This window comes from Hippoglossus stenolepis, chromosome 9 (assembly GCF_022539355.2).
Source record: "Hippoglossus stenolepis isolate QCI-W04-F060 chromosome 9, HSTE1.2, whole genome shotgun sequence".
Lineage (NCBI taxonomy): Eukaryota > Metazoa > Chordata > Actinopteri > Pleuronectiformes > Pleuronectidae > Hippoglossus > Hippoglossus stenolepis.
This window is the reverse complement of record NC_061491.1, coordinates 430188-454146: the sequence shown is the minus strand read 5'-3', so window position 1 is coordinate 454146 and position 23959 is coordinate 430188. Positions and strand designations below refer to the sequence as shown.

Genomic DNA, 23959 nt, shown 5'->3' with positions numbered 1-23959 from the left:
AATGCAAGATCTGCCGTCCAGTCTGCATCTGAGAGCTCTTGGATGTCCTTGCCTTTCTTTTAAAAAAACTCTGGAATCTCTGCTCTCAGGTCCCATACTCTTTTAAGCACTTTGCCCAGACTGAGCCATCTGACAGCTGTGTGGTAGCCTATGTCACCATGTTCAGTCTCATGCTCCTCCAAAAGTGCAACAAACTGTCTGTGATTCAATGCTCTTGCCCTGATAAAGTTAACTAATTTAGTTACAACATCAGTAACATGATTAATTTTTAGCACTGACTTACACAAAACCTCCTGATGTATAATACAATGCAAAAATAGCAATTTAAGTTGTGTGTTAATTTCAGTCACTTTATCGTGCAACCGCTTCAAAATGTCCGACATTTTTCTCTGTCAGATTTGGACAACCATCGGTTGTAACACCTGCCAGTTTGTCCCATTTGAGTCCCAGCCTGTCCAAGCATGGCTTCTCAAAGTCCAACCCTAACGTCCTTGTCGTGAGAGGTGGAAGCAGGTAATGCTGACCAATAGGGCACTGGTGAAGCTCATAGGCCAGGGGTATTCAACTAAAATTTAAAGAGGTCCAGTTAGAGAAAATTTCTTGAAGCAAAGGTCCGGAAGATCATAATGTCTAACTATTTAGTGTGATATATATTTAAGTAGCCTAGTAGTTGTATCAACATCTGCATGTACTAAATACCTGACTGTCAAATCAAATGAATTCAGTACAATTCAAAAACTTTTTGACAATATTTATTGTCACGTAACATAGAACTGAACATATATGTATGATTGCAGATATGTATAATGTTCTCTCATTAACTAAATAAAAGTAGGGCTGCATTTCAAAATAAGAGAAAATAAATAAAATGTGAAAATTGTGCATGTTCAAATAAAGGGCTTAACTTCAGAAAAATAAAATAAAGGGAGCAAAAGTTTGAATTTCCCTTTTTCTGTTTCACATCTTGACTCAAAAGTCTCAACCAATTTTGCAGATAATAAATCTCAACACATCTTAACAATTGAACAGTTTTAGAATCATTTTCTTCCCCTCTTATATCCAACTCCCCCACTTTGTTCGTCTGTTTCTCTCCCTTTCTCCGTCTCACTCCTGTTTCTCAACTTTCTCCGTCTCACTCCTGTTTCTCCACTTTCTCCGTCTCACTCCTGTTTCTCTCCCTTTCTTCGTCTCACTCCTGTTTCTCCACTTTCTCCGTCTCACTCCTGTTTCTCAACTTTCTCCGTCTCACTCCTGTATCTCAACTTTCTCCGTCTCACTCCTGTTTCTCCACTTTCTCCGTCTCACTCCTGTTTCTCAACTTTCTCCGTCTCACTCCTGTTTCTCAACTTTCTCCGTCTCACTCCTGTATCTCAACTTTCTCCGTCTCACTCCTGTTTCTCCACTTTCTCCGTCTCACTCCTGTTTCTCTCCCTTTCTTCGTCTCACTCCTGTTTCTCCACTTTCTCTGTCTCACTCTTGTTTCTCTCCCTTTCTCCGTCTCACTCCTGTTTCTCCACTTTCTCCGTCTCACTCCTGTTTCTCCACTTTCTCCGTCTCACTCCTCTGTTTCTCTCCCTTTCTCCGTCTCACTCCTCTGTTTCTCTCCCTTTCGCCGTCTCACTCCTGTTTCTCTCCCTTTCTCCGTCTCACTCCTCTTTATCTCTCCCTTTGTTTTCTCTACCTGTCTTTTTCTTTCTACCGTCTTTTCATGTGTAACTTGCCTCTAACTCTCTCATCTGTCTGCACTGTAGAGTCGCAATGTTTACCGCCTGGAATGCACAGACTTGATTGGCTGAGTAGTATCACGTGGGATGGCTTAACTCGCATGCAATTGGTCTGTGCGTTTCTCATCCGCTAAACCACTACCGTAAAGACTACAAAAGCTGCGCTGATTACAAATAGAAGTGCCCCGTCAGGTTTAAATCATAACCTTCTGTTTTGGCTGTAGGTCCGGGTCCGTATGGGACGGCTTCTGTGTCCGGACCCGGACCGCGGTCCGCCTGTTAGTGACCTCTGTCATAGGCCAATCACCTGTGAAGTGGATAAAAATGATTACAGAAACATTGATGAAGAAAAAGGAACCCCGCAACCTGGGAGATGAAGACTCTCCAACCATACAGGCTGAAGAGGAAATGAAGACGCATTTCGAAAACCATACGGAGAGGGTGCGTCAGAATCTTCTATCTCCCAGGCAACCTACTAACATTGCAACCTGGAACATCAGGACCATGTACACAGCAGGAAATACGTCAGTCATAGCAAGTGAGATGAGGAGATTCAAGATATCTATCCTCGGTTTGTGCGAAACCAGATGGCTCCAGACGGGAGAGGTGAAACTGGCCAGTGGCGAGTCCATACTCTATTCTGGACACCCAGATGATAAAGCACCACACACAGAGGGAGTGGCTTTTATGCTCTCCAAAGAAGCAGAGGGCCCTCATCAGCTGGGAGACCATTAATTCCAGGTTAATTACTGCAAGATTCCAAACTACCCATAAAAGAATCAACCTCCAACTCATACAGTGTTATGCACCCACCAACAACACTGAGGAGGAAACAAAGGACATTTTCTATAACCAACTACAACAGCTACTCCAGGCCAGGAAAGAAAAAGACATCACTCTACTTATGGGCGACATGAACGCAAAGGTGGGAAACAACAACAGTGGATACCAACTGGTAATGGGGAAACATGGAATCGGCTGCATGAACGAAAACCGGTGAGAGATTTGCAGACATCTGTGCTGATTACAATCTGGTCATAGGTGGGACAGTCTTTCCCCATAAACCCATCCACAAAGCCACCTGGATGTCACCTGACCACACTACCAAAAACCAAATCGACCACATATGTATAAACAGGAAGTTCAGGCGCTCTCTCCTAGATGTCCGTGTGAAGAGGGGGGCAGACGCTGGGTCAGACCACCACCTACTGGCTGCAAAACTCCAGCTCAAGCTGAAGCGATGCAACAACCCCATCAATACAAGAACAAAGTTCAACATCCAGCTCTTCCAGGACATAGGAACAACTGAACTGTACCAGACCACCTTACAGAACAGGTTCCAAGCCCTGTAAGAAGAAGAGCACCAATCAGTGGAAGAGCACTGGAGCAACCTGAAAAACATATGGAAGGAGGCATGCCTAGAAGTAATGGGGAGAAAAACAAAAAAACATAAACCTTGGTTATCAACAAACACACTGAAGAAAATTGAAGAAAGGAGGGCAAAAAAAGACACACTAAACAAAAGCAAAACCCGAGCAAAAAAGGCAGCAGCTCACAAAGAATATGAAACAGCAAATAAAGAGGTGAAGAAAAGTGCAAAATGTGACAAGCGGAACTACATTGAGAATTTGGCACAGGAAGCAGAGGAAACAGCTGGAAAAAATAACCTCAAAGAACTCTACATGACCACCAAGAAACTAGCTGGAAAGTTTAGGCAGACAAACACTCAGATCAGGCACAAACAGGGACGACTCCTCACCACCAAGGAAGAACATCAAAGGTGGACAGAACACTTCAGGGAGCTGCTCAACAGACAGCCCCCTGCCCAAAAGGTAGAGATCCCACCAGCCACGCACACGCTTGACATCAACTGTGACCCCCCAACAAGATCTGAGGTGAGGAAGGCCATCAAGGCATTGCGACGTGGCAAAGCAGCAGGGCCAGATGACATCCCATCAGAGGCTCTACAAGCGGATCTCGACACCTCAACCACCATGCTCCACCAGCTAATAAAGACCATATGGATTGAAGAAGGAAACATACCAACAGACTGGAAGGACGGGCTCATTTCTGTCATACCAAAGAAAGGAAACCTCAGGGATTGCAACAGCTACCGAGGGATCATGTTGCTATCAACACCAGGCAAAGTGTTCAGCCGCATCATCTTGGAGAGACTGCGTAAGGGGGTTGATGATGAACTGAGAGAAAACCAAGCTGGTTTCAGGAATGAAAGATCATGCAGCGACCAAATTGCTAGCCTCAGGATCATTATTGAGCAGTCCATAGAATGGCAAACACCTGTTTATGTCAATTTCATAGACTTTGAAAAGGCATTTGACAGTGTAGACCGTGAAATGCTATGGAAACTCATGGCACACTATGGAATCCCCCCAAAGTATATCAACATCATTAAGAACATGTACTGGGACATGCAATGCAACGTACTCTTCCGGGGATGCGCACAAGAAAAAAGTGCTCACCGGCATGAAACAGGGCTGCCTGCTATCCCCTTTCCTCTTCCTTCTGTGCATTGACTGGATCATGGTACAATCAACCCACAATAAAAGGACTGGCATCCAGTGGAGTCTGACAGAACATCTGGAGGACCTCGACTTTGCGGATGACATCGCACTACTCTCCCATAGCCACCAACAGATGCAGGACAAATCCAAACTACTAGGAAAAACTGCAGCTGGACTTGGACTCAAAATAAATGGACCAAAAACCAAAGTAATGCGGATAAACACCAAGAACATGGACCCAATAACCATTGGGGACCAGACGCTGGAAGATGTTGACAAATTCACCTACCTGGGAAGTGTGATAGCTGTTGATGGTGGGACAGAGAAGGACGTGAAGACAAGAATTGGGAAAGCAAGAACAACATTCAACATCTTAAACAAAATTTGGAAAAGTAAAAAAATCTCCCTCAAGACGAAGCTTCAAATCTTCAACTCCAACGTTAAAACCGTGCTGCTCTATGGCTCCGAAACCTGGAGAACCACCACTAACATCACGAACAAACTGCAAACCTTCATAAACCACTGCCTAAGACACATCCTAGGAGTCTTCTGGCCAAACACAATTAGCAACATCAACCTGTGGGAATGCACAAAACAAGAAACAGTAGATATACAGCTGTTAAGGAGAAAATGGAGCTGGATTGGACACACACTACGAAGAAACACAACAGCAATAACAAAACAGGCACTGACATGGAACCCACAAGGCAAACGGGGTAGAGGACGACCCAAAAACACCTGGAGAAGGAGCACAGAGCAGGAATTCAAGAAGAAGGGGCTGACGTGGAAACAGCTCGAGAGGATGGCTCAAGACAGACGAGGGTGGAAACAATTCATCAATGGCCTATGTTCCGAAAGGAATATAAAGGCAAAATAGATTGTCCAAGCATACCTCCGTGAACAAATCCCTCCTAGTAGTCGTCCCTTTTATTGATTGCATTGCTGCCAGCTCCTCCGTAAGTCTTCGTCATCCCACGTACAAAGATGAGTAACTGGGCTGTGTCACGTACATCACAGCTCTCATCCAGTGCCAAGGAGAAAAAGTCAAAACTGTCTACTTTGTTTTGCACCTGAATCTCCAGATTTCCCGCGATGTCCTTGATCCTTCTTGTTAAGGTTCGTCTGGAGAGGGGCACATTCTCAAATGCTTCTGCATATTAGTGCAGCAGAGTCCACCAAACACTCTTTGATAAACTCCCCATCAGAGAATGGCTTACTATTTTTTGCGATTTTGTGGGATATCACAAAGCTGGTCTTGATAGCTCCATCCCTGGATGTGGAAAGCTTGGTAAAAATGCCTTGTTGCTTTTGCAGCTTAGCTAACATAGCTTCCGATGTCCGTGCACGCTCTTCATCAGTCAAGTTTTTGTAATCCTCTCCATGTTTTGTCTCGTAATGGCGATCCTTAAACACAGCGATCTTTTCGCCACAAACTAAGCACACGGCTTTCCCTTTGACTTCAGTAAATAATAATTAGAAGTCCATGTCTTGTTAAAAACTCTACATTCTGTATCAAAGTTTACTTTTTTAACGTGAGCTGACATTTTTGAGGACTAACAGCTAACTCACATCTCTCCTAAAGTCCGTTCGCCAACAGATCATACGCTCGCCTGCATTCAGAACTTACGTGAGGTAAAAATATTTTTTAAAAGGCGCCTTCAAAATGAAAGCAATGTAGTTGTATTCTGTGCATGATGTACACTTATTTACGTTTGATTCCTAATATCCCATTGACCTCACGCGGGCCAGTCAGGGACAGCCGAAGGGCCGGATGTGGTGGGGAGCCATACAATGCCCAGGACTGGCCTAGATTAATGAAAATCGGCACACGTGTATCATGCACAGACGCACAAAAAGCCTCCTGTCACCTCTTTCCATACCCAACTGGAGGTAGCCCATTTGGGATTGAAAATGACATTTTTGGCTTTTTGACACCCACTACAAAACCCTACTCCTCCTACAGATTTCACCTGATCCACTTCAAAATGGTTTATGTCATGTTAGGGACTTTGTGATTAAAAGTTATATTTTCTCTGAGTTTTTGTCAGGGTGTGTGGGAGTGGCGTGTCGGTGAATTTCGATGATTCGCTAGAAAACAATAAGTAAAATGGTAAATGGTTTGTATTTATATAGTACTTTTCTAGTCTTGATGACCACCCAAAGCGCTTTACATTACAGTTTGCCATTCACACACACATTCATACAGTGCATCTATTAGCAGCTCTTTCTTGTTCTATGAGGGGCAATTCGGGGTTCAGCATCTTGCCCAAGGACACTTCGGCAAGCAGATGGGGATTGAACTGCTGACCTTCTGGTTGGAGGACGATGGCTCTACCTCAGCCAAAGCCGCCCCTAAGTGCTTACAACTTCCATGTATATTGTTCAATCTGCCTCAAACAACATGTGTACAACAAAGGTCCCGCCCTAAACAGGTCTCTATGACAATATTCAATAATAGTCATAGCAACCCTAGCTGTAACAGGAAATGTCATGTTTTACATTTAAGCCTCCTGCAGCTAGCCCATTGCCCCGATTCATGTGAAATTTGGTCAGGAGAGCCTAAAGGAGTTGGTGATCCCATAATATCAAACTTGTGAGTTTTCATCTGGAGGCGTGTCCTTGGCATGGCGACGAATCTCAATGTGTTTTCAAGAACCATCAAGAAGCTGTAATTTCCATGTTTTTGCTCCAATTACTGTCAAACTGTATATGTGTAATAAGGAACCCACTCCAAAGAGGTCTATATGTAAATATACTTTAATAGTCACAGCGCCCCCTAGCTGTGACAGGAAGTACCATGTTTTATACTTTGACATGCCACGCCTAGCTTTTTCATTTGATCCACCTCAAAATATGTCAGGGAAGCCTTGAGACGTTGGTGAAGCCATTTTGTGAAACTAAAGTTTCTACATTAAATGCCGATATGTTAGTTGGAATGCCATCAAACAGGAATTGGTTGTTACATCCCTGCACATGTTTGAACAATAACAAATTTTTGCTGGCACATCAGGTCTGGTGATAATTTATGTATTTTAATGTTCTTGGTAACATGCATCCAAAAATAGGCCAATAGCGCCCCCTAAACATTTTCAACAAGGATCATCCTATTTATTTACTTTCACCTAGAGAAATGAATGTTGACACACGTGTATCATGCCCAGATGCACACACAATCCTCATGCCACTCTTTGCCACACCCAACAGGAAGTCAGCCATTTTGGATTGAACATGCAAATTTGGCTTGATTTTTGGCGTTTTCACATGTACTACAAAATCCTACTCCTACATATTTCATTCGATCGACTTGATATTTGGTTTATGTAATGTTAGAGACTTTGTGATCAAAACTTATATTTTCTGTGAGTATTCGTCAGGGGGCGGGGCCTTAGCGTGGCAATAAATTCGATCATTTGCCTGAAAACAGTAAATGCTTCTATCATTCATGTATATTGTCTAATCTGCCTCAAACCACACATGTACAACAAAGGTCCTGCCCTGAACACATCCATATGATAATATTCAATAATAATCATAATGCCCCCTAGCTTAACAGGAAATGTCATGTTTTATGCTTTGACATGCTACGCCTAGCTTTTTCATTTGATCCACCTCAAAATAGGTCAGGTAAACACGTTGGTGAAGCCATATTGTGAAACTTAATTCTCTACATTGAATGATGTTGGAGTGCACTTTGTTGGAACGCCATCAAAAAGGAAGTGGTTGTAACATCCCTGCACATGCTTGCCAAATTTTGCTGGCACATCAGGTCTGGTGATAATTTAAGTATTTTAATGTTCTTGGGAACATGATTTTTACGCTCACTTTTCTCAACCACAAAAAAAATATTTTATGAGTAAAATGCCACTTTATTGAAAGATGTTCAGTTTGGTCATGATAAGAACTGTCATGCTTTTTTTATGTTACGAGGTGGTAGCATTTAGATGAGATTCTTCACCAAATAATTTCACCAAAAAGAAAAATAAAGTTATTCGTGATTTATTTTTTGTACCTGTATACAATGTGGAAGGTTATTTGTTTCTGAATCATCATTTACAAGACAGGTAGTGTATTTGTTGGTCACCGTTTGGTCTACACTTGATGGCATGGACCATAATGCGTGATTAGTGGGCATGGTGTAGCGTTGCATGACGGACACAGGAAGTGACGCGGAGCAGTTTCGCCCGGTGCCCATCCGCCCTCCCCTGCGGCCGCATCAGGTCTGTAGTTTTATGTGGAAAATGAGGGTACAAGGCTGTTGTTTCTTTGGCTAACTTTTATTAGCTAACTTTAGCATAACTGAACACTGAATACAGAGACCGACTGGACCTTTTACTTCCGGGGCGGCTCGCAGACTACACACCCAGGCCTTATCACACACAAGATCATTCCGCCCAGCACTACATCACCTTTCCTTTGAGTCTTTTAGGACAAGTTGAAAAAATGAATGAATCCAACATATTGTAGCGAACGGATAAATGGAGGCAGAAGACGTTATCTTTCAGTCAGCAATGCACACATTCAGCGACACACAATAATAAAAGCATGAATACACAAAACATATTCTTCTGAATACTGACAGAATTTTGCCGGCTCTGGTTTTGCCTTCTTTGGCACTTGTCCCTCGTGTTTTCAGCAGCATTGCTGCTACGCTTCAACCACGACTCCATTGTTTGAGTTTTCAAGGCGGCAGTGATTGAGAGGTGATGACAGGTGGCGTGTGCCAAGTTGGGTCAAACCATCCTGGTATGGGGGAGACTCTGGGTTTTTAGGATAATGAAATTGAATAGCCTACTGAATATAAAATTCAGTTTATGAACTTACACTTATATTTTATTGAATATTTATTAAATAACTATTTTTAAAGGATTTTTGAATGGATGCAAATTTTTAATATATATTTTTCAAATCTCATGTAACCCCTGGAGTGCCTTCACTTACCCCCAGGGGTACACGTACCCCCATTTGAGAACCACTGCCTTAGAGAACTTCATGAAAGCTGTGATGGAAATTCATCTTGAGATTTGAAATAATGAAATTCTCAGACTGGAGTTGCCTTTGAGTCTTTATAATAGTAAGCTCTGCAGAGTTTATACAACAAGCACGGGTGCTCAAAATGGAACTGGCCGCAAGTTCACAAAAGCCAGAACTTATACAAAGAGGTGTTTCATAAAACATAATATGAAAAAAGACATGAAAGACATGAGATCATCTGTGTCTGTCCGTCCGCTGTAGCAGTTGGAAGAAAAACATCACCAAATAAGGGCATGCACCCTGTTGATCAAGGTCATAGCAGTGAGACACCACCAAATAAGGGTTCCATCCTGTCAGGTAGACAGTATCACAGCAGTGAGACACCTGGTCAGGGGGATTTACAATACCTTAGACACTGGTCAGTTGAATTTTCCACTACACTTCCCCCTTTGATCATCAATAAAAATATGATCACAAACGAAAAATAATCAAGAAACATCATAATCAACATCATAATCATTGAAGAATATCAACGAGTCTTCAACCCTGGTACTTTGCGTACGTACAGGGTCACATCCACCATGGAGAGGTTCTAGAACATCGATGCATGGCGGGGAGGTGCAATAGGTAGCCGCTGCTGTTTTTGTGGAAAGAAAAAAAAAAAGTTCTTTTCCTGTAATTGAGCAAGCATTTAAAATGAAAATGGAAGGAAATCAGGTCAAACAACATCATCATCTCATTAACCATTATCAACATTTAACATACTGTATTGATTGGCAAAAGTAACTTAAAATGTAATAAAACGTTAAATGTCAACATACAGTATATCTAAGGTTGAAAATATGCAGTAAAAACTTATTCTTATTCTTGCTAGGAAGTAAAAATTGATTAAGTATGTACAAACTTCATAAAGTAACTCACATCAACCTTAAAAATTCACAGAGCTTCAAATTAAAGCATCATAAAATATGAAGTTGAAAGGATAATTGCAGTAGCTGTTTTTGTCTAGTGAAATCACTAAGAAACACATAAGCAATCTGGGGGGAGAAAATAACATAAAAAAAACTAAAATTGAGTATCGTCATCAGAACCATCTGTGCTGTCAGTGTCCAGGTAGGGAGGGATGGGGAATAAGTTACGGATCAAGGGGACCTGAATCACTTCTCTTGTGTCGAGTCAAATTTGCATGTGCTGGATGGTTCTGAGAGGACACTGTAGGAAAAAACAGTTCGTTAGATCATCAGAGACTTTTACAGGAGTGCATCTAGACAGAATAATGTGCAAAACAATAATAGAGGAGATCATGAGTAACACGTATAGCGAGCCTCTCAGGCCACAAAACCCTGGATGTCGAAATGGATGCCATGGCCTGTCCATGGTCTCAGTTGTCAGGCAGATTTCTTCTGTGTTGTGGCAGAACGCTCGTGTGGTTAATCATACAACACTCTCGGTGCTTCTCAACCTGTGGAAATATCAGTGTGTGTGCTTTGAGTTGAAGGCGTCAGCTGGTCAGATGGAGCTGGTACTCATTTGCAGTGGCTGGCGTGGATCCAGGTGGCTCTTTCAGCAACTTTCACTGCTGTGTGGGTTGTGAGCAGTACCTGTAGGGGCCCCTTCCACCTGTTTCCTGATGTCTGAAAGAGAAGAAGTCAGGTTAGAGCAATAGGACAACATATCATGATCACACAAGTCTGTGGATGGAAGCGGAGAAGACGGAGGATCCACACCAATGTGGGGTTCGTTTTCTCATCCTCATGTACATCAGCACCAGAGGCAGGACTTTTGTTGATGCAAGACCTGTGCCTTCACAGCACTTTGCAAGTTTAGTTTTGAGTGTGCCGTTCTCTCGTTCCACAGTTCCACCACTGGCTGGATGATATGCACAGTGTGTTCGCACATCCATAGTTAGATGAGAACCAAGTTGTTTGACAGCTTCGTTTACGAAGTGTCTGCCATTGTCACTGGAAATTCTGCTAGGAATTCCCATCGGGATAATAATGTCTCTTAACAATGCAAAATGGCAGACAGAAGATCTGTGATGAGACCGTGGTGTGCTATCTTTTTACCAGAAGATGTGAGGAAGTTTCTGTGTTGCCAAAGGGCGCCAAAATCACGAGTTACACCGAACGTATATCTGGAGTCAGGGTAGACTGTGAGTGTTTTACCAGTAGCCAATTTGCATGCTTCCATGAGTGCGATGAGCTCTGCTGCCTGGGCTGAGAGGTGATGAGGAAGAGAACTCTAGAGGAGAACTTCGTTATCTGAACAAACGGAAAAACCAACACAGTTAGTACCAGAGACAGGGTCACGTGAGGCGGACCCATCGACATACAGAATCAAGTCAGAGTTAGAAAGAGGATCGTCAGAGAGGTCAGGTCGTGGGGAACACTGGACTTGAAGTTCAGCCACACAGTTGTGTTCTTCCCCGTCATCCGGAAGCGGAAGAAGCGTGGCTGGGTTCAAAGTTGAACAGCGTTTCACTGTGATGTTGGGCATGTCAAGAAGAACAGTGTGATACTGCAACCAGCGAGCAGCAGAGAGATGTGAGGTCTTCTATTCTGTAAGAATGAGAGACACAGTATGAGGAACAAGGAGTGTCAAGTCAGAGTAACCTACTATGTCTCGTGAGGCAAGGACGGCTTTTTTCACAGGCGGCCACTGCACGCAAACAACGTGGAAGGCCAGCTGCCACCGGATCAAGTTCGGCGGAGAAGTAGGCGACAGGGCGATATTTGTCACCATGAGACTGAAGGAAGACGGAAGTCATGCAGCGGTCTCTCTCATCCACAGCCTGAACAAAAGGTTTGTCAGGGTTAGGGAGAGCAAGAGTGGGAGATTGCTGCAGCGTCTTCTTCAGTGTGACAAATGCCTCGTCTGCCTCTGGAGTCCAAACCACACGTTCGTGAGGAGTGAGTGATTTGCCATGGTACAGAGCACCTAAAGGGGCTTCAAGAAGAGCAAAGTCAGGAATGAACGTTCTACGATGAATGACATGAGTTGTTTCTTCGTCAAGGGTTTAGGCATGTTAACAATAGCTTCTACTCTCTTATCAGACAGGGATTTGCCATCTTTGGTGACGACATGACCCAGAAATGTGACAGTTTGTTGAACAAACTAATTTGCTGAGGCTGACATTATGGCCCTCACGAGCCAGATGTCTCAGCAAAGCGATCGTATCTGTTTCACATTGCTCCTGTGTGGGACTGGCAACTAGTAGATCATCAACATACTGCAAGAGAACTGAACCCGGAATGAGGATGAGGGATTCAAGACGGTTCCTGAGAGCCTGATTGTATAATGATGGAGATTCACAGTAGCCTTGACATAGGCGTGTGAACGTGTAGGCCTTGTTTTCAAAATTAAAAGCTAACCAGTACTGGCTGTCCCTGTGGACAGGAACACTAACAAAAAAGCAATGGATAAGTCTACAACTGAAAACCACGCTGCATTAGGCGGAATTTGGGAAAGCAGCGTGTATGGGTTGGGAACAATAGGCGATCGAGAAATTACGGCATCATTCACAGCCTTCAGATCTTGCACAAACCGCCACTCAGTAGGTTGACCTTTGTCTCTGATCTTCTTAACTGGGAACAGTGGAGTGCGGACTGGTGAATCAGGGCAGGGGACAATTACACCAGCCTGCAAAAAGGATTCAAAAACAGGACGTATCCCCTCCACTGCTTTCTGTCTGAGTGGATATTGTTCTTTACATGGCCTATAATCAGATTTTGGAGTGATTTTGCCCACATTATATTTGTCCTTTGCCCACAGTGTTTCAGGCAGATCTGAAAGTAAAGGAGAAAACATCAGAGGGGCTGGACAACATTGCATAAGAATGAAGGTGATTTTCAGTCACAATAAATGAGCGTGTGGCTGGAGAACAGAAGGTTGGAGACATTTTTAGATCAAATGCACTCAGACTGGGTGAATACATTACATCAGGCGTGGTTGTGGGTTGCCAATCAACGGCAGCCTGGCATGATCTGACAAATGGGCCTAAGTCTTGCCACTGGTCATCATGGGACTTGGAGAGTGAGATGTGAGGGCTGGAATTCGAGACGCGAAACAGTGCCATCTGTTGGTCAGTGAGTGAGACGGGAGCTGCACTTCTGGAACCAGACCAAAAAATATTGGACACTTTCAGAAGATCATCAGGAAAAGGCAAAAACAGAGATTCATAAACGTGATCTGCTGTGTCTGTCACATGTGAAGTGCAATGCAGTGAATCAGTGTGCATAACATCAGAAAAAAGGGGTGTCGAGAGACCCTGACCTGGAGAGCAGATCAGTGGAGGCATTTATAGGAAGTTGCCACTGATATACAAACAGCTGCTCATGTGTGGTCTGTGACATTGTGAAGAAGAATTGTGCGTAACTGTCACTCCATCAGGGGAGGATACTAAATTGAGGCCTAACACCATCATCAAATCTCTTTCTAATAGATTAATTGGGCAACAGGGAGACAACAGAAAATCATGTTCAAACCTTATGGGATGTTTGTCAAACTGAGCAGCACATTTGAGAGGTTTTGTGAAATTTTCTTTTACATTGGCACCGCTGGCACCTTGAGAGAATATAAAGCGACCACTCATCTCAGGAGATGTGGGCAAATCTGACATCCTAACCACAGAATAACCTGCACCAGAGTCGACCATGAAATTAAGTTTGTGACCGTTAACACACAGTTCGAGTTGAGGCATTTTCTTAAAAGCATCACTATTGTACTTAACATAAGAACCACAAAGTTGTGTTTGCTCTGGTGTGTGTGTGTGTGCGGTTAGTTTGGCAAGCGATTTCTTCATTGCTGGAGCTTTTGTGTGTATGTGCGGTTAGAATTTTCTTCATTGCTTTGGCATGTATGTGTGTGTGTTTCACTTCCCTTTCTCTGATCCTCGGCGGGTAGATTGGTCGTCCCCCCCCCGTCTGCCCCCTCCTCACTTTCTGTAGTTCAGTCGGCAGTGAAAGTTCTTGTCTCCCCGTCCTCTCGCCGTTGGGGGAAGTTCTTTGCCCAGTGTCCTTTTTGTCTGCAAATTAAACACTCATCTCTGGCAAGTGGGGGTCGTCGAGAGAAACCTCTCCCACGGCCACGTCTGCGACCGCGCCCCTCTCTTCCTGGTTCAGTGAAGTTGGCTCTGCTATCAGCGTTATCTTGTCTGTGTGGCCTTGACAGGGCTGACACAGCCTGCATCATGGTTAGCTGTGCGTTCTGGAGTTGTTGATCATTTTTCTGCTGAGCTTTGTCTTTGGTTTCTTTGTGTTGACGTTCAGCATGTTCAGCATGACGTCTGACCTCTGTCAAGCGAGCATCCTCAAGCCCGATGCAGGTGTGGCCTACGTCTGCCCGTAGTGGGGGGAGCAGACCATTCAGGAAGGCCTGTTTCAGATGTGTTTCATAAGCCCCTGGCTCGTTGCCAAGGGTGTCAGGTATGGGGATGCCTCTGTGTTGATTAAACAGGACGGTTAGACGTGTGAGGAAATCTCCTATGGTTTCGCCTGGTTGTTGTTTGCCCCCCGTTATTTTGGACATGTCAATTTTATTGGGGAAGGCGGTCCTCAGGGCGTTGAGGAGTGTGTTGAGAGCGTTGACGTATGCTGCATTAACCGCATCATCCCAGTCTGGTGAAGTCAGACGGAGGTCTCCCCCACAGTGCGGACATATCTTTGCAAAGTCAGTGGGGCCTAAAGATGAGGAAGAGGTGGCATCATCATTCAGTCCTCCCGCTGTCCCGTCTCCATAGACTGGGAGAGTGGTGGGTGGAGTCTGAGATGGGCCTGATCGTTGATTGGTGGAGTCTGGTCTCTGCACATCATCATGGAGGAGGGTTTTGTCGTAGGTGAGGAGGAAGGCAGGCATTGAGGGGAGGACTGCCACACCCTGTAATGGAGAATACAGAGATCTATATGATTTCTTTTCAACTTTCTCAGTTTCCTTCTTATCAACCTTAGCCATCTGTTTAAATGTTTGTTTTCTGTCCCTACACTCTGCCTCTTTTTCCCACATTTCAAGACACTTTCTTATTATCTTCTGTCTTTCCACATTGCCACCTTGATTTATTTATTTAGTTTTTCTCTTTTTTTTTTTTGTTTTGTTTTTGTTGCTTTTTAATTCTTCCCCTTTCTCGAGGAGTTTCTCTCTTAAAAGTTTAATTTTTTAAACTTAACCATAAAGCCCACCATTTGGACTTTCTGGGTTCTGAAGTCCCTGACTTCCCTTGTTACCCATCCTTATCAATTAAGTGTATGAAATCGTGCACATCTACAATTTCCCTTGAACACTCAATTTAAGACGTGGACGTCTCCACGAATCCTTGTTTCTTTCTCCGGCAAAACAGGAAAAAAGCCTTCAACAAGGATGATTGCCACAAGGACGAGTCAGATTAACATCATTAATCCACAATAATCCGAGAGAATGACTAATACACCCGTTCCAAATAAAACCCTTTAAATGTATTATTTCTTATGTTTGATTTTGTATTTGAGAAATCATCTAAACAGTCATGAAAATCAGAATTTCAACATCTCACCAGATATAAGATGACCAAAGAGAGGTCTTTGGATCCCTGTGAAGAAGGTCTGGAACCCAAGTTATTTCGGCCCTCTCTTCTCTTAACTGTTGGAAGTAGAGGCAGAAGATTTTCTCTCCTGGGTGATCAGCCACCGAAGACTTCTCGGGTCCAGACGATCTTTCAAGGGATCCTGTTCGTGACGCCAAGTTTGTGATGGAAATTCATCGTGAGATTTGAAATAATGAAATTCTCAGACTGGAGTTGCCTTTGAGTCTTTATAACAGTAAGCTCTGCAGAGTTTACACAACAAGCACGGGTGCTCAAAATGGAACTGGCCGCAAGTTCACAAAAGCCAGAACTTATACAAACAGGCGTTTCATAAAACATAATATGAAAAAAGACATGAAGGACATGAGATCATCTGTGTCTGTCCGTCCGCTGTAGCAGTTGGAAGAAAACATCACCAAATAAGGGCATACACCCTGTTGATCAAGGTCATAGCAGTGAGACACCGCCAAATAAGGGTTCCATCCTGTCAGGTAGACAGTATCACAGCAGTGAGACACCTGGTCAGGGGGATTTCCAATACCTTAGACACTGGTCAGTTGAATTTTCCACTACAAAGCTCTGCCTGAAAATTGGGGGCCATTGTCCGTAACAAGTTCATTTGGGCACCCCCGCATCTAGCAAAGATGTTCTTTAGTTTAGCTCTCGTGGTGTCACTTGACATGTCCTTGAGGTAGGCTATTTCTATATATCGTGAAAAATAGTCTACAACTACAAAGTAGTTCTGTTTGTTCAGCTCGCATAAATCAGCTGCTACTCTTTCCCATGGGCGACTCAGTAGTGGGGTAGTGATCAGGAGTTCTCTTCTCTGTGTCGTTTGGACTCCTGACAGTCTTTACATGTACTGACAACTTCCTGAATGTGTTTGCTCATTCCAGGCAAACACACTTCACCTAGCCCGCTCTCTGCACTTCACTATGCCTTGATGCCCATCAGGTATGAGCTGTAATATCTCAGACCTCGTCTTCTGTGGCAATACTATTCTATCATCATACAACACCAGTCCGTCTGAAACTGTGAGGTGGTGTCTGGAAGTGTAATAGGCTTTTACCTTGTCAGGCACCTTAACAGCATATTTGGGCCATCCCGAGGTCGCGTAGTATTGAACGATCTTCAGTTCTGCATCCTGTAGGGTCTGCTGTTTGATGATGTCGAGCTTGGTGGGGGAAATCAGCTCGGCGATTTCCTGTGTGGCAGTGACCTGGGGATGTCTAGAAAGTGTATCTGCAATGATAAGTTGTTTCCCCGGCACAAACACAGCTGTAGGGTTATAAGGTTATCAAGGTCTTAACAGTTTATCAAGGGAATCAGTGGCTTGTGATCACTCTGTAGAGTAAAGGAGTCTAGTCCATAGAGGTATCTGGACAACTTCTCACAGGCCACCAGTGCAGCGAGACACTCCTTCTCAATTTGCGCATAGCGCTGCTCGGCATCAGTGAGTGTTCTGGAACAAAATGCTACTGGTTTCAACTGTTAATCATGTTTCTGTAGCAGGACTCCACCTAGACCATAGCTACTAGCATCAGCACTGATAATGGTAGGCTTACTCACATCATAGTATGCTAGTACAGGTGACTCTGTGATGAGTTGTTTTATCTTCTTAAAGGCCTCCTCCTGCACTGCGCTCCATGCCCATGTCACGCCATGTTTGAGTCGGTTGTTGAGGTGTTTGGTGACCTCGGACAGGTTTGGGAGGTACCTGCCTAGGTAGTGTATCATAACCCAGGATCCTTCTCAGGTCAGTGACATTGTTTGGTGGCTCAAGCTGAGTGACGGCCTTCACCTTGGCCTCATCTGGACGAATGCCATCTTCATCGATGCAGTGTCCAAGGTAGTTAAGTTGTTGCTGACGCAGGAGATATTTGTCGTGGTTTAGCTTCAAACCAGCTTTCTCCAGCGTGTCCAGAGTCTTTTGGAGCCTCACCTCATGGACCTCTTCAGAGTCTGAATAAACAACGATTTACATGTCGTAAATGGTTTTGTATTTATATAGCGCTTTTCTAATCTTGATGACCACTCAAAGCTCTTTACAGTACAGTTTTTTACATTCAACCATTCACACACACACATTCATACAGTGCATCTATTAGCAGCACTTTTTTGTTCTATGAGAGGCAATTCGGGGTTCAGCATCTTGCCCAAGGACACTTCGGTATGCAGATGGGGAATACTGGGGATCGAACTGCCGACCTTCAAGTTGGAGGATGACCGCTCTACACCTCAGCCACAGCCGCCCTACAGTGAAATGAAACCTGGCTTACTGACCTGGATCTGGACTCGACTCTTGACATCAGCAGCTTCGGGGCTCCTCTTCGGCTGGATCGGAACAGTGAGGTGACACAGAAAAGCCTTGGAGGGGGGGGGGGTATGCTTGTGCATCAACCGCAGATGCTGCAGTAATGTATGTATCTGTAAGGCCGATTTATCTCCCGACGGAATCCCCCCAAATACTTGTCACTGCCGACCTTCTGGTTGGAGGACGACCACTCTACCCCTCAGCCACAGCCGCCCAAGTTGAGGAGAGAGAAAACTATAACAAGGAGGTCAAGGTCTGGACTGAGGACAGTTCTCTTGTATTGATTCCTCTGATATTTACCAACTCACAGACATTGTGTGTAGCTATATTTCCTTTAGCAGATGCTCAATGATTTCTACCAAGATAGTAAAGATTTTTCCTAATACCAAAAAATGGATCTCCCATGACATCAAGAGTTTGATAAGCAACTGGAAAAAGGCTTTCAAGGAAGGGCCACCATTAAAGAGAGAGAGAACTAAAGAAGTCCGGGAGAGCTGAAATAAAAAAGGCTAACCTGAGGTGTAAGGATAAGATCGAGGCAGAGCTCAGTAGTAACAATTTAATGAGATCCTGGAACGGTATGAGAAATATGACAGGATCGTCACATACGGGCATCAGGGGGGTTTCCTGGATGGTTTTAATTCAGCCAAGTGGATTAAGTGGATCAATTTATCTGTAAAATGTGGCAAGATGGATGTAACCTATAAAAGATGGGCTAACCAGGGACTCTCCGCATACTGTAGTTTTTATAATTAAATGACAAAGGAGTACAAGCTAAATAATAGCAATTTTTCTTTTTTAAGACTTCTTCATGTCCACCACTATATCAATAATTTAATTACACCGAATAAAAAGGTGTTTGAAAAACAGCCTATTAAGAATATTTATAAATGCATATAGGGCAGATTCTGGGCTTAAAGTAATCTCTAGACTCCAGGACATTAAAACAACTTGCACCATCTACATTCAACAAAAATGGGAAGCGAAAGCTAACAACTCCATTCCGGGAAAAGTCTGGGAAAATTATTGTGAACTGCAATAGAGGATATCATGCTTAACTTCATGGAGGGCCTTTGGATGGAAAACTCAGAGCAGCTATTTTATTACACCTGCCCAGAAGTCTCACCACTCAGGACCCTCACTACCATTTGTTCTGGGCCTGTCTGAATTCTTTCTGGCATAAGATTCACTCAGAATTATGAGATTATTTAAAATGGGAAGAACTCCTCTTTGGATCTCTGCAATCAACTCTGAAAAAAAAAAGGATACTTGGAATCCTGAGTGTAGCTGCAAGAAAAGCAATCACAAAGAAATGGTTAACGCCACATTCCCCATTAGTAGGGGATTGGTATGATATGATCTATGACATTTATCTAATGGAACGAATCACCTACTCCATAAAGCTCCATGGAACCAAGTTGGAGGAAATTTTGGCGAAATGGAAAGGTTATACTTCCCTGAAATACCCTTCTTCTGTCTAAATTGCTTGTGATGTCTGGCCTTAACACTGTTGTGGCAAAAGCTTCTGGGAACTTCAGTTGCTTCCCCAGGCCAACTATCAGCTCCCAGTTTTGTGCGGTTGCTAGCAGGCCCGAGGAGGTGGTCCTGGCAACTGATGTTGGCTTCTCCACAAACCTGACGAAAGCAATGGTCTTCTTCACTGGGCGGAGGCTCTTGCCGTGGTTAATCCCACTGGGACTTCAGGACATGGCGCCAGCATCACTGAGGAAACACTTAGTGTCTGATGAAAATAGCGAGATGTACAGTTTGACAGAGAGAAAATTACTCCAGTGAGTGGCATTAGAAATGTCAGTTGTGAGAAGTTGTCAAAGACAGTGAATTCACTCAGATGAGAGTCTACATGTTTCATAGAGAACATGATTAAAATCTATATGTATCATCTTTTCCGGATCCAACCTCTCACAATCTTTGCTCTAATGCCAATTGGCTCTTCCACATGTGCAGCATTTTTTTGACTGGATAGTGTGGAGTAGGGGCTCAGAGTTTACTCACTGAACAAACCGGATATCAGCTCCTCTGTGTCTGTTGTTACTGAAACGGAAGCCTTAAACCCGGTGAACTTAAAACTAATAAAAACAAACTAAATGTAAAGGTGTAAAAACCTTCTCCAGCGACTTATAACGACAGGATAAGAGTCAATGTCAGAGAACTGAGTGAAAACGATGTAAATAAAGCTCAGTTTTCTCTCTCTCTAGTCACAAATGTCTGCCTGTCAATCATCAGAGAGTCTGTGTGTCAATCAAACAGACACATCCCCAAAACCTACGGCTTTTTAAGCTTTCAGATGGACTGCACTATTAGTGGACAATAAATAAATGATTAAATATCAAAATGTAACCTTTTCCAAAGGATTTCTGCAGCTGGATAACCATTGTTTATTATTTTAAACTGCATTTCTTTCATTTTGGGTGGAATAGCTAATTTAATATAATTAAAGGTTTTCCATCTGTTGTTCCATTGTCGCATATTATTTTGAATGATGTATTAAAATCAGAAAATAGCTGTTCAAGGCATTTCCTATAACTTTGTTGTTACATTTTCTTTCTTTCACCAATCTTTAGTTCAGGGAGTTTAGTTGACACATTTGCATAAGTGAGGATATTTTGTATCATGTGTGCTCGAGAAAGTGGAATGGCTTAACAAATGCGGCTGACTTCTCTGAGCGCATTCATTGTCATACTTTTAAATAAATTAATTGAACTGTATACGTTTTTTCAAACCACTCTTGTAATAGTTCTAATGTTCCACACGGTGGCGCCATGCGCCAAGGTGAGATTATGGGTAAATATAATTTACCAGTGGTACAACAGCTGCTTATGAAAACTTGACAGTTTAATATGCAGCTTAGAGATCTCAAAGTCACCTGTTGACGTTTTGCTGCGCTTGTCGAAGTCGGACAAAAACTCCAACCAGCATGCATTACGTTAAATCAGCGCTGCGCAGCGCCGCATAAAGTCGAACGCACTTTTTGCCATTGGCCTTGTGGGGTTTCCGTACTATGTTTTGGTTTTACCCGGAAAAAAAAACGTTTGACGTCACTGAAAAATGGCGGAGTCGGAGGAGGAGGTGCACGTCTTGGTGCAGAGAGTTGTCAAAGACATCACCAATGCCTTCAAGAGAAATCCCAACATGTAAGTATAGTTGACTGTGAAGGAAGCAGACGGACTGGCTGTCACATCCTGTGGACATTAAGGCAAACAACAGCACGATCCAGCTATTCAACTGTGGGCTTGGACTATTACCTGGAATCAGAGCGGTCAAGAGAAAGTTCACAGTTTAGTCAGCTATTTGAGCTGTTCGTTTATTCTAATAAATGTCTAGAAGAGTTTCGTAGAAACACCCCATATTAAACTGTTTGATATGTAACAGCATGCATAGCGTTCATTTTGTAGTGAGCTTTGTAACCTCTTTACGTGGTAAGGTGGCTGTCAAAACTGTGCCGCTTCCCACAAGGGTCGATCACTGCCATTAACTGTGAGATTCAGTAATTAAGTAATTATTTAGCTTTTTATATTTTTATTTGAAACCTTAGTATCTGCTATTGTAAGGCTTCTCTTTCGTACAAGTACATCGACGTCAGGCTGTCAGGCTTAGCAAAATACTTATCAGCGTTTCGTCTGATTAAATGCAAACATCAGAAGAAGCACAAATATAATTTGTGAGGCTACTGAGCTCATGGCTAGAAACATTCTAACAAAAGTTGAAATGCCTTGAAAAGCAACTTATGTCCTCAAACCAACCAATTCAGCATACAACTGCAGGTTGAGAAATGACACAATCTGAAGAAACTTAGAGTTACCAGTTTGTATAGAGGTGTACGTCTATGACAAGCACTGTGTTATTCTGTAGAGAAAGAAAGCTCTCAGTGCTATGATCAAAGCTGTTAATGCTCCACCTTTGCTGCAGACATAGGAAGGAAGGATATCTTTATTATCCCAGAGGGGCAATTTGTTTTTAACTGCATGTTTCAGCTTGCTTATTTTTAATATCATATGTTAACATTCACCATACATCCATCACAACCTCTTGATATGCCTTAAAAATGAATATCATTCGGTCCAACACAGATTCCTTTTTGACCAAGAATTTATTAGACCCACCTTTCACAGTATGACATCATGACATGAACCTTTTAATTGCACAATGTGAAAGGACCTTCAGAACAATATGTCATAGTCTATAACAAAACAATTGAACAAAGAAAAGCATTCAATATGACCAACCTGGACTGACTGGTTGTGTCTCAGCTTCTGATCAAAATGGCAAAAACTGTTCCCAGCCCTTTGTCTCTGTCCTCTCCCTCAGTGATGAGATTGGTGTGATCCCATGTCCAGAGGCCCGCTACAACCGCAGTCCCATTGTGTTGGTGGAGAACAAGCTGGGTGTTGAGAGCTGGTGTATTAAGTTTTTGCTGCCCTATGTCCACAACAAGCTGCTGCTCTACCGCCAGCGCAAACACTGGCTGGACAGGGGAGGTAACTGAAGTCAATCTAAATCTACCTCAGCAAATTTGATTAGTCTTTTTTCATTCAGAGATGGTGTATTTGTAATGAAATGTATGTCTTTGTCAAATACTGTACAAAGTGTACTTTTATTTTCTACTTTAATGTAGGCTACAGGGCTCCAGACTAACTTTTTTACATTGGTTGCACTGGTGCGTCTAACTTTTTCATTTAGGTGCACCAGCACATGATTTAGGTTCACCCAAAAGGCACTGCAATAATAGCCCTATTATACGATTTCACCCTTTTAAATAGCAATTAATTAATTCAAAAGAGTATTCAGTCTGCCATTTGAATGAGAATTAATAATATGCGTGCGTGCTAGCTCGTCACATTTTCAATGTGTAAAAAACTGTATCATAAACTCTGGAGCGAATTAAACAAACAAAGTAAGCGTAAGTACACTTCAGATCCAAATTACTTTTGATAAGTGTTGGTGTTTTTTGTTATTGTGTAAAGTGAGCGCAGGTCAGCAGGAGTGTGGAATGAGGACACCCAGACAGGAGACTGACACAGTACAAACCAACCATTGCTTCTGCTGTGATCCTGAAGCAGTGGCGCTAATCGTTTAGCGGTCCGTCACAGAAACCCTGTATTCACACTTTTTGTCGCCACTGTTTGACATTTACCGCCTCGTTCACCGCTTCTACTCTCTCATCTCTGCTTCACTGTCTGTGTGTGCGGGGCCTGTGTGTGTGAGTGTAAACTCTGCAGAGGGGATGGGATGAGGAAGCGACACGACTCGCTAAAGTACAGAGACAGACCAGCTAAATGTTAGGCGCAACAATTTTTTGTCGCACTTCTTTTTTGGTATAAAATGGTCACACTCTGGAGCCCTGGGCTACATTGAAGCAGGGATAGGACATGGCAGCTACATACCTGCTTGCAAGTTCTCATCTCTAATTTTTTGTAGAAAGTTGTTCTTGTGTTTTATAAGTCGAATAGCTTTTACAATGAAATTCTTTTATCACAGTTCCCAGCTGTATATGGTTTCTTTAAATCTTAATTTGTATTTTATTTACAGGCTCAGACTCTCAGGAAGTCTTTCACCTGCCTAGATAAAACCCAGTTTTGTTTTTGTGTTCATTTAGTTTATTAAATAAAATGCATAAACTGTTTTTTGTTGAGAGATCCCCAGCCTCAATGTTGAAGATGAGAGAATCTAACTGTTCATGTTTGTGTGCCCCTTAGCTTTAGTGGATATCACCTGCACATTGTTGCTGCTTAACCCGGATTTCACCACTGCATGGAATGTCAGGTACAGATACACTAGCCAGCTACAACACAAGTACAGAGATGTCAGTTGTTCATTATCTACACTTGAGAGTGAACAATGAAACAAAAAAAGACAA

General features: G+C 43.1%; 2 protein-coding genes across 5 annotated transcripts in view; one reads left to right on the top strand and one right to left on the bottom strand.

Moving 5' to 3' along the window:
- Positions 1-23959, bottom strand: part of zfr (zinc finger RNA binding protein) — a 1162720-nt gene that overhangs the window by 724795 nt on the left and 413966 nt on the right. The gene's annotated exons all lie outside the window — the stretch shown is intronic.
- The window catches only part of ptar1 (protein prenyltransferase alpha subunit repeat containing 1), a 67786-nt gene continuing 64904 nt past the window's right edge, over positions 21078-23959 (top strand). For 2 of the 3 annotated variants that reach the window (XM_035165574.1, XM_035165576.1), the window contains exons 1-3: positions 21078-21236; positions 22411-22580; positions 23799-23865. In XM_035165574.1, coding sequence (XP_035021465.1) covers positions 21151-21236; positions 22411-22580; positions 23799-23865 — 323 coding nt within the window. In that variant the 5' untranslated portion in view covers positions 21078-21150. The remainder of the gene's footprint in view (positions 21237-22410; positions 22581-23798; positions 23866-23959) is intronic. The other variant, XM_035165575.1, reaches the window with a different exon arrangement.